Source organism: Hyla sarda, chromosome 3 (genome assembly GCF_029499605.1).
Source record: "Hyla sarda isolate aHylSar1 chromosome 3, aHylSar1.hap1, whole genome shotgun sequence".
Taxonomy (NCBI): domain Eukaryota; kingdom Metazoa; phylum Chordata; class Amphibia; order Anura; family Hylidae; genus Hyla; species Hyla sarda.
In genome coordinates, this window is record NC_079191.1 from 187,169,675 (window position 1) to 187,183,786 (window position 14,112).

At 39.8% G+C, this 14,112-nt stretch overlaps 2 protein-coding genes across 2 annotated transcripts in view; one reads left to right on the forward strand and one right to left on the reverse strand.

The window, feature by feature from the left end:
* The window catches only part of MCPH1 (microcephalin 1), a 317,389-nt gene that overhangs the window by 97,644 nt on the left and 205,633 nt on the right, over window positions 1-14,112 (forward strand). The window contains exon 12 of the mRNA XM_056565717.1: window positions 5,810-5,887. Within this exon, the coding sequence (XP_056421692.1) occupies window positions 5,810-5,887 (78 nt within the window). The remainder of the gene's footprint in view (window positions 1-5,809; window positions 5,888-14,112) is intronic.
* ANGPT2 (angiopoietin 2) overlaps window positions 10,132-14,112 on the reverse strand; it is a 45,209-nt gene continuing 41,228 nt past the window's right edge. Inside the window, exon 9 of the mRNA XM_056565716.1 lies at window positions 10,132-12,084. Coding sequence (XP_056421691.1) covers window positions 11,924-12,084 — 161 coding nt within the window. The 3' untranslated portion in view covers window positions 10,132-11,923. The remainder of the gene's footprint in view (window positions 12,085-14,112) is intronic.

The following is a 14,112-nucleotide window of genomic DNA, read 5'->3' on the forward strand; positions in this document are numbered from 1 at the left end:
CAGTATAGAGACCACTACAAACTGTGGCCCTCCAGATGCTGCAAAACTACAAATCCCAGCATGCCCTGACAGCAAACAGTTGTGTGGGCATGCTAGGAGTTGTAGTTTTGCAAGATCTGGAGGGCTATAGTTCAGAGACTACCATATAGTGGTCTCAAACTGTAGCCCTCCAGCTGTTGCAAAACTACAATTCCCAGCATGCCCAAACAGCTGTCTGGGCATGCTGGGAGTTGTAGTTTTGCAACATCTGGAGTGCTACAGTGTAGAGACCACTATATAGTGGTCTCGGACTGCAGCCCTCCAGATGTTGCTAGGCAACTTATCGGCTTCCGTCGGATCTAGGGAGCCTGCTGCACGACATTGCCGCCCTCCGTTCTCCGACGCCGATCGTCGCAACGCAGCCTCCGTAGATCGGTAAGTGGACTCTGGTGCCGGTCCTCTGTCGTTTCCCCGTTCTGCCCCGTCTATTGTGGGAAGGCAGGACGGGGAAAACGAAAGTTAACCCCCCCGCCCCCGATCTGCTATTGGTGGTCGCGTCTAGACCACCAATAGCAGGGATAGGAGGGGTGGCACCCCTGCTACCTCACTCCTATTGCTTCAGGGGGATCGTGGGTGTCTTAGACACCCGCGATCCCCCTTATATTCCGGGTCACCATAGACCCGTAATGTACCAGAATCGCGCAAATCGCAAGTGTGAATTCACTTGCGATTTGCGCCGATCGCTGACATGGTGGGGTCTGTGACCCCCCTGGGCATTTGCGCGGGGTGCCTGCTGATAGATATCAGCAGTCACCCCGGTCCGGTCGTATGAGTACGTGCCTGGTCCTTGAGACCCAGGGTGCAGGGACGTACTCATACGTGCTTGGTCCTAAGGGGTTAATACAAAATATTTCTAATATACTTGGACCCCCCCTATGAACTCCAGGCTGCACTTCCTGTGTTTGGGCTTTGGTCCAAAGTCTGTGTATAAGATGGGGGAAAATGTACTCTTGGGCTTTTTTTTTTATATATAATAACTGTTTATTTATTGTTTTCAAAAACAGAGCAATATCAAAACTTTTGAGCTTTTTAAGCACAAATAAAACATAGAAAACTTCATTATTTTTTTTTAAACAAAGTATATTAGAAATATTTTTTATTTACCATAAAAAGTGCAATAGCAAAAATGAGTTTTAATGAGAGTGCCCAATTATCTTAAGTTTAGTGTTTTTAATATAGTTTTGATCTAAAGTGTGGCTTTTTCTTAAATGTGTAACTTGAAAATCAGAGGGTTTAGTCACTTGCAGCTATATTTCTGGTCATCTATCTTTACTGTGTTTTAGGTTCTGTGCTACCCATGTTTAAAAAAGGAAATGTGCTGTATATCTTGTGCAATGTATGCAGTCCCTGAACAGCAATTTTTAGCCTGCATAATGCTGCGAAAATGTTTGCACTTTTGGAAGCCTAACTCCTGGATAGAAACTGGGCCACTATTTTCCCTGCTCTCCACTGTAAATAATTTAGCAATAGAAGATAAAGCTTCATACTCTGTCTTCACAGCCCATGTCTTCTACATGAGACCCAGAATAATGTGGTTCTATGGCGCTGGGTCTTACACTGGAGATACAATGGAGAGCTATAGTTACATATGGTGGGGAGAACTACACCCTATTCAGGCATTTAGGCGCTAATTTTAAACTTCTATTTTGAAAGAGGCCTATTGTGCAAAGTGTTGTGATTAAAAAAAAATGTAGGTATGCTCTAACCTCTTAATTACACAATTACTCAATTAAAAGTAAGTTCGGGAGCTAAGCTCGCTCCATATGTAATAAGAAATGGCTCACATTAGTGCTCACAGTTAATGGAGGAAATCATTGATCACTACATTAACCCTTTAGATGCCTGAATCAGAGTTGGTCGTACAATCTAAAAGGTACAAATACAGTGACCATGGATTTAAGGGGCTGTTTGGGACCTCTGTAGCCCTATCATGGGGTCCCGATCAGCTAAGATGGCGGCCAGAGTCCCTCTGCTCACCTGCGTGCTGAGAGACGTAGAAAATTGTTGCTGTGGGTGTCCTGAAAGTGGTGGTTTCTAAAAAACCTTCATCCCCCCTCCTAATGAATACATCCAAAAAAAGGTAGTTCGTCCTTATTAATTTCATAAGTACATTTAAGGCCCAAGGTGTTACAATTAAGATCCTCCACAAATTCCTTAATTACATTTAAGGAAGTCGTGGAGGGTCTGAATTGTAACACCTTGGGCCTTAAATGTACTTATGAAATTAATAAGGACAAATTACTGTTTTTGGATGTATTCATTAGGAGGAGGGATGCAGGTTTTTTAGAAACCACCACTTTCAGGAAACCCACAGCGAAATTTCTACGTATTCGTTGCTACTGTTCGTCGCTTGAAGGCTTCAATAAACAAGCTAAGGATTTGAGGGACAGATTTTCTGAAGGAGGGAATCCCTCAGAGACTCTTACAAAATTATATAAAAGAGCACTGGCATCGGAGCGAAGAACCCTACTGACCCCAAAAAAAGTAACCACAGAGGAGGATGTAGTCAGACTTATTGGCACTTATGACAATCAGGCTGATAGGGTTAAAAAGTGTTTTGAGGAGATATTGGCACATAATTTGTAATGACCAGGACCTTTAAGGGGTACTCCGGTGGAAAACTTTTTTATTTTTATTTATTTTTTTTAAATCAACTGGTGCCAAAAAGGAAAATAGATTTGTAAATTACTTCTATTAAAAAAAAAAAATCTTAATCCTTTCAGTACTTATTAGCTGCTGAATACTACAGAGAAAATTCATTTCTTTTTGGAACACAGTGCTCTCTGCTGACATCAAGAGCACAATGCTCTCTGCTGACATCTCTGTCCACTTTAGGAACTGTCCAGAGCAGCATATGTTTTCTATGGGGATTTTCTCCTACTCTGGACAGTTCTTAAAATGGACAGAGATGTCAGCAGAGAGCATTGTGCTTGTGATGTCAGAAGAGAGCTCTGTGTTCCAAAAAGAAAATAATTTCCTCTGTAGTATACAGCAGCTAATAAGTACTGGAAGGATTAAGATTTTTTTTATAGAAGTAATTTACAAATCTGTTTAACTTTCTGGCACCAGTTGATTTAAAAAAAAAAAATACGTTTATAAAACGAAGAGGTCCTGTAAGAAATGAATTTGTGAACATATTTGGGACATTTAGAACAGAAGGGACACACCTGTATCACAGCACATGTGGGAAAGACATGGAGGAGACGTTAGTTTCATATCTTTCTGTGTGATAGAAGTAATTCGGAAATCACCTAGAGGAGCAACATTGTTCATTGTCTCTGAGACTTGGTTAACTGCAGCATGTGAGAATAATTCTTTTTCTTGGAACATAATTCACTGTGATCGTTTGGATCACATTGCTTGATGGTATATCAATATATGACCCTTACATGACTTCTAAATGCGAGAAAGCCTTTAATAAAATCGGCTCAAATGAGCAATTAGGATTTTGTCATTTGACTTCTATGATGTCTTTTTGACACATAATTATGTTTATCTCATGTTTTTATTTTTTATTTACAAATATGTTTAACTTTATGGCACCAATTGATTAAAAAAAATAATTGGAGTACCCCCTTTAAGGGCATGTTTCTACATCTTATACTGCCAAATAATGGTAAATAGGGTTAAAGAAAATAATCACATTGCTGAGTTCTTTTGAAATAATGTTAAAACCAATACAAAATGATTGCACAACATAGTAACCACCAGTGTGCATCACATCATTAATCTCTGACACCAAAATATTTTCTTTCCTAATGACAGCCGAATTGTTTATTATGCTTGTGCCACAAATTAACCATCACAAGCGGACTTGCACAGTTTCACATGCTTTTTAAAGCTCGGCATAAATCAGTGACAATTGGTGCTAATGTATTCCAAACCATAGAAATGTTCTAGATCTCCCATGACCTGAGAATAAATGGTTTCCAAGGAAAATGTACTTTGCTTAATTGGTTGCTTAAAAAAAAAAAAAGTCCAAAAACTTGATTGTTGAAATATGGGCATAATTTTAGTTTTCTAAAGGATGTCATCTAAAATGACTGCCTGTACTGTATCACCCTTACTACTATGTAGCCAACTGCTCTATCTGTATTTTTATGAAAACTTGCAATAGTACTGTGTAATATATTTTTGTGGTGTGCCACTGCGGTGAATGGTGGGACCATAGGTGTTGTGGTGTGAGTGGTGGGATCTGATGTTATAAACTCCGGGGGTCGGATGGTATTAACCCCTATGTGTTCATGACGCCAGTGTGGTTTTCGGGTTCCGGAACACCACACGCCAGGATTCTCCGCTATCCCACGGGCTAGTAGTGAATAAAGAGTCCACAACCAGTTATGGTCAAACGGAGGCTTTACTGAATGGAAGACAGGTGTAATTATCTTCACAGCTAAGGCCAGATTTACCAGAGAGTTGGCCAGTACCAAGAGGACCTCGCAGCTTGGTGATTAACTTGATTTGTAATTAGACTTGATTTTGTGCAGGACTTGACTAGATTCAGTGACCGCAGACATAGACTTATAGACTTGTTGAAAACTGTAGCTTTTGGGGTACTCCAGATTCTGATCACTTGACTCTAAGGCCTCTGGTGCTTGCTGCCTCAGCAAAGACTTTGATGACTTTGATGTTACTCTCAGAAGAGTCTGAGGAAAAGACAGCTAATTAAAGACAGCTAACCCCTTTAATATAGTGGGGAGCTGTACTAAAGCCCATTGATCAAGCTGTGGATCATAGGTTAAAGCTGGTGCTCTCTGGGAGTACATGTTACAACAAATCATATAACTGCATAACATGTGACAGGCTTACTCACAGGTCCTTGAGACCTCCATGGCTCCTTTATACTATCTAGACATAGGGATCCTGTCTATGCATTAAAGGAACATACTCCACATGTATTAAAGAAACAGGAGAACAAGGGGAGACCCTGCAAGGGAGCCCCCAGGTATTGGAGGGTTAGCATAATTCAGGACTCTGGTTCAGGATTTACAGTGGACTCTGTTTTCCGAATTTACTGCTATGCATATTGTAATTTTCAGACTTTTTTCCCCTAATGTCTCAAAAAGAAAACCCCCATTATTGATATATGTTAGTTGCTCTTATGTAAGTATTAGGGATCGACCGATTAACGGTTTGGACGATATTATCGGCCAATATTCGCGATTTTGTGCGTTATCTGTATCGGCAATTACCTTGCCCATAATGCCCCGCCCCCGCACCGCGACGACCCGAAAAACCCCCCCACCCCACTGCACCGTGCTGCACACCCACCCCCCACGCACCTCCCCGGCCCCATTGCCTCCCCCATCCCCGGTTTTATAATTACCTGTTCCCGGGGTCCACGCTACTTCTGGCTCCTGCTGCGTCCAGCGTTACGCTGTGCGCAATGACGAGTGACGCGACGCGGTGTGGCTGTGGTGGGGGGCGGTGATAGGAATCAGGAGGACCCCCTGACAGGCAGGGGGAGAGAAGCGGGCGGCGGCCTATGGCACCGCAAAAGCCGCTGCAGTTCATTGATTTAAAGCGCCCGGGGTTCATTGATTTAAAGCGCGCGGGGTGGATAAATAGCCGATAACTTATACCGGAATATCGGTATACGTTATCGGCCCTAACCTCCACAGATTATCGGTATCGGCCCTAAAAAATCGATATCTGTCGATCACTAGTATGTGAAGTCCAATGAATGAATCTGATTTAAAAAATTTCTTATTAAGCATGTTTCTTTTAAGGTCTATATTTGAAATGAGAAACTTCTTCTTTTTTTATACAGGTGCTGTGGTCTTTAGAATGTGGTCACTGGATTCCAGAAGAACCCTATGAACTTTCGGATCATTTTCCTGGAGCTCCTGTAAGTCATAGTTTTTATTTCACAAGCACCTTTCTCTTTGTGAATGGTTTATATTATTGATACTCATTCATCCAGGTTTTTAAATATACAGTAAAAAGTTTAATAAATCATGGATCTACCATTATCTTTTTAGCTCTAATACCTGGCATTGCTCCCCTATAGTAAAATCTACCAACAGCCATTGGTTAATTTCTAGCTCTGGCAAGTATGAGCGTTTTTATACCTTGTTTGAAATTCGCCAACAGCATCTCATTGGAGTTTGATTTGTCCATTTAAGTATCTATTTCTCCCCATCCATTTATTGTTAGTATGTTTTGGGTTATTGTCAAGTTGCAGGGTCCTTTTCTGCCAGAGTGTCTTCCATTAGATGGTTTTTATATTATCCTCAAGAACATTCTAATTTAATGGCATATTCAAAGGAGGGTCTATGTTCTACAAACATAGTAACATAGTTCATAAGGTTGAAAAAAGACCAGAGTCCATCAAGTTCAACCTATATCCCTAATAAGTCCCTACTGAGTTGAGTTGATCCAGAGGAAACTAAAAGCTTGGAGTAGTATTTACTATGCTTGCTTTATGCACATCTACTCTTTTTACATGTATAACATTTGTGTATGTTTACTGAATGAGCTTGAGGATGCATTTGTCTAAAGATGGTTATTATTGGAACAGAGAATTTAGTGTACAGGCACATTTTTAAGTAGCAAAACCATTCAATGCAAATGCTTTTGTCTATTTTGTTTTAATCTTATTTATAGCTAGAAGGAAATTATGAAACGCAGAGGCTTAATCACTGGCTATTAAGATGGTTATGCAGTTATTAGCTATTGTACCTCAGCAGGATATTCATTAAAACAGAAGAACTCTACAACTTCAAAGCTTAATGGCTTGTAAAGGTCAAAACACTAGAACCTAAAAGTCATCAGACAGCGTATGCCATGGACTCTAGTATTATGATAATGCTATGAACTGTGCAACCTATTATTTTCTAGGAAACACAGAAAGAATAGCAGAAAGCCCTCTTAAAGGAAAACCTCAAGAGAAAGCATAGTTTTTTTTCTTTCCATTATTTAGTCCATAATCTGCTTGTATTAAAAAGGAATTAACATAGAACAAGTATAGTACAATGTTCTAAATAAGTTGCCAGTTATGCATTACATGACACTTTCATCTTGCACCATTTTTTTATTCTTAACATTTTTCTACTGTACTTACTAAAGTAACTGTATGTTTAATGTAGTCCAGGGGTAAAACACTTAGTATTGGTAATGTGGGTCTTTATGAACATTGACAGAAGGGATTTATTCCTGTTCACTAATAATTATTAGGAAACATTTACAGAAGACTTTCTGTAAAGGATATTATTAGTTATGCAATTGCTATAAACATGTTCAGTCTTATTACTGGTGGAGTTTAGATGTTTTTATTACATACAAGAACACTATTCTGATCAGGAGCTAACTTTTTACACTGAATGGCCAATAACCTTCACCCTTTGCAGACTTCTGAATTACATTTTACCGAATTATTCGGAGACATAAATTCATTGGTCTCCCATCCGTAACTCACAGAACTGCTATATACCTTTTTGGTAGCAGGATCATAGCTGCTGTACACGGGCTAGTATTTTTTTTTTCACTGCACTATTTGGGGTGCAACATATCTTCCAGAGGCTACCAAAAAGAGAAAATTTGCCATTTACAATGAGTAACTAGCCAGCTACCACAATCATGGATGCTGGACTGCTTCCTGCAGAGGAAAAACTAAGCTGCCATCCTAGGCCTGTGGCCTGTTCCCTCAAGCCACTTTTATGGCAGGTTCACTAAATCTAATTCCACACTCACTATAAAATTTTTACATTTTTGTCATTATTAAAGGGTAACTCTCATTAAAATTAATTTTTGCTATTGCACTCCTTATGGTAAATAAAAAATATTTCTAATATACTTTGTTTAAAAAAATGAAGTTTTCTATGTTTTATTTGTGCTTAAAAAAGCTCAAGAGCACATTTTCCCCCATCTTATACACAGACTTAGGATCGAGGTCCAAACACAGAAAGTATAGCCTGGAGTGCTGAAGGGGGGTGTCCAGCCTCATCCAATCATAGCTCCTCTCACACTTAACTGCCATATGCTGTTGGTTGGACACACACCCCTCAGCACTCCAGGCTGCACTTCCTGTATTTGGGCTTCAGTCCCAAGTCTGTGTATAAGATGGGGAAGATGTGCTCTTGAGCTTTTTTAAGCAATAATTAAACTTCATTTTTTTTTTTTTTTTACCAAAGTATATAAGAAATCTTTTTTATTTACCATAAGGAATGCAATAGCAAAAATTAGTTTTAATGAGAGTGCCCTTTTAAACCTGGAAAGAACCCATTACAATGTGACAACTACAGAGGGAATACTTTATTCAATACAGACCTCAAGATTTTTATTAACATTTTATTTTTATAGCTTCCCCAACTTACTTATAAATATGAAAAGGGCTTTGTTCCTTGTAGACAAGGAGGTGACAAAACAAGGAAAATGAGCAATCTTTCAGAAGTATCGGAAAAAAGATATGCTTAGTTAATTTATGTGTGTTATGCAGGCATGAAGGCATATGGCTTCTTTGTTTTAAAGGCTTAATTCCCGCTGTGCATCCAGTGGCGTTCTATGGTTTCCGTCTGTGAGCTGCAGCTTTTTAAGTTGCAGCATGACACCTGGGTTAGGAATTACGTCAGGGTCCAGTGTGTCGCTGGATCCTGACGTCACTTTGGGCCAAGGCATCATGATGCTGCTAAGTAACATTCACACCTAGAGACACCACCGGAGTGCTGGAGGTGAGTAAAGTTTTATTTTTTTATATTCTGTAGAATGGGGGCGTGTTCTTAACACCCCAACCCCACTCCACTACCACAACATCCACCACTGGATTATAACTGGATTGCACAGCCTATATTATGATCCATCTGCCATCATTAAGCTCACTCACTCCTTTTGGCCTATCCAGATCACACACAATCTTTTTTTAGATAGCCAAAGAACAAGTTAGGGGTAAGGAATTAAGACAGTTAACTTTAATTAATTAACATAATTACATACTATCCTCTATAACCTTCACACCATTTTACATGTCAAGACCTATTTGAATACTTAGGAATACACTTAATCAAATCATATATACTCTACCTTATATATGCTAAGTTTCATGGCATTGTTTAGGAACATCCAAAATGTCTTAAATAAATGGAATAGCCACCCTCTTTTTCTTGTCAGTCCAATTTCTACAGGTAAAATCATACTATGCCTGAGTGCTTACCATCCCTTCCCTCTACATGGATCTTAAAGTGATCCAGGCTTCCATTGTTCAATCTATTTGGCCTTAAACAACATAGACTTGCAGGAGAGGAAAATCTATTGGCGCCTAAAGTCCACTCGCAGTTTAAAGGGGTACTCTGTCCCTCAACATCGTATCCCCTATCCAAAGGTTCAGAATGCTGGGTTCGGATGGCCATAATCATGACGTCACGCCACGTCCCCTAGTGACAACATGCCACTCCCCCTTCATTCATGTCAATGGGGGGGCTTGAGGGCAGAGTACCCCTTTAAACAAAGTGAATGGCAAGTGGGAAGATATGATTTGTCTCGTGTTATGTCAAAGTCTGGAAAGATCTAGGGCAAGATTAGAGACAGCTAGTAAGGGTCAGTTCCTGATTTCCATCATCATTAAATGTTTGTATTATTATCTATTCCATTAGCTATAGTTTCTGTCATCTGTTGGTGAGCTGCTATTCTTTTTCTTGTTAAATGGAAGCATAGATACATGCATTTTATGTTTTGCCTGCATCCACCAGCTTGTCATATTATTTGCTTTACTGTAAGTCCTGAGGGTATTTGAGTATACACAGGTTAGGTTATCAGTAGATGATCACTGGGGTGAATGGCCACAGTTCCTGGATGTAAACAGTTTTGCTTCAAAGAGAGCTGAACTATAGTACCCTGGCACTTTCATTTAAAAATGTACAGAGCCAAGGCTTCTGACTCTGTACATTATTTACTTCTAGGTGTTGCTTGCCCCAACAGCTAATCGACAGGGGTGCAAGGTGTTGGCACCCTGCAGATCAATTATTTTTTACCTGAAAACCTCTTTAATTTTTTCACAATGTATTATACTGAAGAAATCTTGAAACACCACTCAAAAGGATAACTTATGAGACAGTCACATATTTTATATAAACCGGAAAAATAAATAATTATGGATTTATTGAAGACATTCATGTATACAAAAGACAGTGTTCACAGAGGATATACATTTGATACCTATTTATATCAAAATAGAAAATTTATGTAAATAATACAAATAATATGAATCTTGCATAGACCAGATAATGCAGAAAATCGCCTTGTTATGCAGTTGTTGTTTTTATAATGCAATATATGCAAATCATTTTGCCATTAAGAATCTTGAAATCTTGAAACAAAAACTGTTATCACACACTTTAGGGGTCTCCGGAGACTAGAAAAAAAAATAGTCTCTTTTAGTTTGTTTTTCTAAATAGTGAAACAGCCCTTTTTTATTCATTGGGAAGAGAGGGGGTTATATAGTGCAGTAAATCCCAATTTTTGAGGTTGGGCAGTTGTCCCAAAATCGGAAAATTGGTCACCTATGGGTGTTGTGCAGACACAACACTGGCGATCCCATGTAACAGGGTGCAGTCGGTCCTGCTGTGCCAGCGGTGAAGATACCGGAGGAAACAGCTGGTTTTGGGATAACCTGGCGAGGCTACCACAGTATTCCTGCAAAAAAATCCGATTTCGGCTAGAAGGTGCACACCCGAGAGTGGGGAACAATAGCAGACTTTATTTAGTTATGCAACTTGCAGTGCAAAAGGGAAGTGACTGCCCATGATTTTTGCACTTTTTCCACTTTTGTCCAACGGCTATGTCTGGTTTTGGCAAAATCAGACGTGACAGCCCCTTTAATATGTAGAATATATAATACAACTGTTGCACTTGTCAATACAGGTAGGATTATTATATCATTTTCTTAAGCACCACAATTAGATTGACATGTTTTTATTCAACCTGCTATTCCAGTGATGATTGACTTGTGTAGAGGATTTTTTTTATTTCATTATAGTCTCTAACACCTTATACATTTTGTAAAATATATCCAAATTAATAGACCAATAAAATATATGTAATTAAGATGCATCTGATTTTAATGTTATCTTATATGTCCACTGCAGTAAAGCCAAATGGCTTTTATTGACTTGACTTCCCTATCCATCAAAGCAACTCGAGCCATTATTGCTATCTTTGATACGGTTATTTTTCTGTGTCTCCATGCTATTCTGTTTTTTGGCCAGAGCTTCCATTAATTATACTAGTGTATGTGTCTATAAATATATGCACATCTGCTATATCAGTAACCTTTGTTTCACTGGTTGATTTATGAGTTACACAAACAAGGATTCTACTTTTCTTTTTTCTTTTTTTTTGTACTAGCGAGAATTCAAGATTCATGGGTGGCTTGAATCGTACCTCCGTAACCGGGAATTGCATGGTTTTTTACCATGATGTTGTTCTCATTAAGTAATATGATTACCTAAAATATGTAAACAGGTCATAAGATATAATCTGGCCTCCTCTTATTTATAATTGTAGCAAATTATCAAAATCTGTATACAGTTAATTTACAGTCATATGTACACCTCATAATACAAAACATAATACAAAGTGGTTTGCAGGTAGGCTGCCACGAAGACTGCAAGTATGTGTCTGCAGAGAGGCACAACATAAGGTTTCTGTATACTTCAAAGTTCCAGTTATTTACATCCAAATAAATGTTGCACACAGCAGAAAGTTTCTCAAAGGCTGTGTAAAGAGCTGCCTTGAATCGAAATGTGTTTCAGTAAACCATTATTCCCTTTAGTTAAGTAGTCCGCTTTCCAGATTATCACATCTGAATTTCCAATCAACATGGCGGCAGGTATTACTTTCGATGAAGTGTTCTTACAACTATTGCCATAACAGAATAAGTACAATTTGGTATTTAAAAGTCAACTGGTCGAATCATCATTGTTGTCGCTTTTAGAGAATACCCCGATCCTTTCCAGTAGTACCATTTGATTCCATTAAATTTGTTAGTATTCTGCCCCAATGAGTAATACATTCCATTCAAGTTAGAAGGCCCACAGGCATCAAACCACCAACCTGTAAAGAAGGACAACAAGGAGTTATTAGTTTTGCACTCGAGCGTGCTAGTCCAGTAAATCTGTAACCCAGTAAAACAAAATTTAAGTTAAATGTGTCATGTTAACAGGGTAGTCCAGTTTAAGAAAATCTGTCCCCTATTGAAAGGATAGGGGGATAGGTGTCTGATTGCAGGGGGTCTGACTGCTGGAACCCCCGCAATCTTCCATACAGCGCTCAGTCTCTCCTCCTCCACGTCAACTCACCCCCTCCATGCATCTCTGTGGGAGAGCCAGAGATACATGAGCTGCTGTGCTCATGTATCTTTAACTCTTTCATGGAGATGCATGGAAGTTGTATGTCGACCCCCGCTCAGTGCACGAGAAGAGCCGGAGTGGCTTAAAGGAGATCACAGGGGTCCCAGTGGTCAACCCTCCCACGATTAATCATAGGGGATAGATTTTCCTAAACGGGTCCTATTTTATTTATACAATGTAGTTACAGGAAAAAGGCTAGTTATTAGCTTTTCATTTGTATTCTAGGAGTGAAAAGTCAAAATTAACTGGACTGCCTAAAGGGGTTACCCAGGGAGTAGCTTTTTGTTAAAAAAATAAAAAATTGTTACTTAGCCCGTTGGTAAAATCAAAAATAACGATACTTTCCTTCTACCATTATCCTGCGCACCCAGTATCAAAAAGTCCAGTCACTCTGCTTAGACTTTCCAGGTTCAGGGACCACACATGGTATTACTCTCTTATGTGCTGTCTCCAAACGTGAGAGGTGCCCTTCTTAGAAGACACTTAATAAAGACTACAGCCTTGAAATTCCTTGTGGGAAAAACCCTTAAAATCCCCATCACAAGGTAGCCATTGCCAACCTGATCAGATCCAGAAGGTCTACATCTCTAAATTGTTACAACAATATCAATGGATATTGGGCAATAAAAAAAAATATCCCAGCTAGAATGTGTACACATGTCCAGGTTTATTATTGCAATTATTGTCTACAAATCCAGGAATGATTCATAAATGGAGGACACGCATAAAGGCAAGACTGAGACTTTTTTAAATCCAAACCTGAATGTGTGAACGTACCCTAAGACTTTGGGGGAGATTTATCAAAACTTATACAGAAAAGTTGATCCGTTGCCCATAGCAACCAATTGGATTGCTTCCTTTCCATTTGCATTTTTCAGAGCCTTTTTAAAAATTAAAGAAGCAATCTGCTTGGTAGCTATGGGCAACTGGTCAATGTATAATGCTCAAAAAAATAAAGGTAGCACTTAAACAACACAATGTAACTGCAAGTCAATCACATTTCTGTAAAATCACACTGTCCACTCAGGAAGCAACACTGATTGACAATCAATTTCACATGCTGTTGTGCAAATGGAACAGACAACAGGTGGAAATTATAGGCAATTATCAAGACACCACCAATAAAGGAGCGGTTCTGCAGGTGGTGACCACAGTTCCTATGCTTCCCAACTGATGTTTTGGTCACTTGGTCACTTTTGAATGCTGGTGGTGCTTTCACTCTAGTGATAGCATGAGACGGAGGCTACTACCCACGCAAGTGGCTCAGGTAGTGCAGCTCATCCAGGATGGCATTTCTTTGGGGGGGGCCACACAGCCCTCCATGTGCTTGCCAGAGGTAGCCTGACTGCCATTAGGTACGGAGATGAGATCCTCAGACCCCTTGTGAGACCATATGCTGGTGCGGTTGGCCATGGGTTCCTCCTGATGCATTAAAAAGCTATCCCTCATGTGGCTGGGGTGTGTCAACAGTTCAAGAGGAAGGCATTGATGCTATGGACTGCCCCGCCCGTTCCCCAAACCTGAATCCGATTGAGCACATCTGGGACATCATGTCTCGCTCCATTCACCAATGCAACATTGCACCACAGTCTGTCCAGGAGTTGGCCACCTCATTAGGAGCATGCCCAGGCGTTATAGGGAGGTCATAAGGGCACGTGGAGGCCACACACACTACTGAGCCTCATTTTGACTTGTCTTAAGGACATTACATCAAAGTTGGATCAGCCTGTAG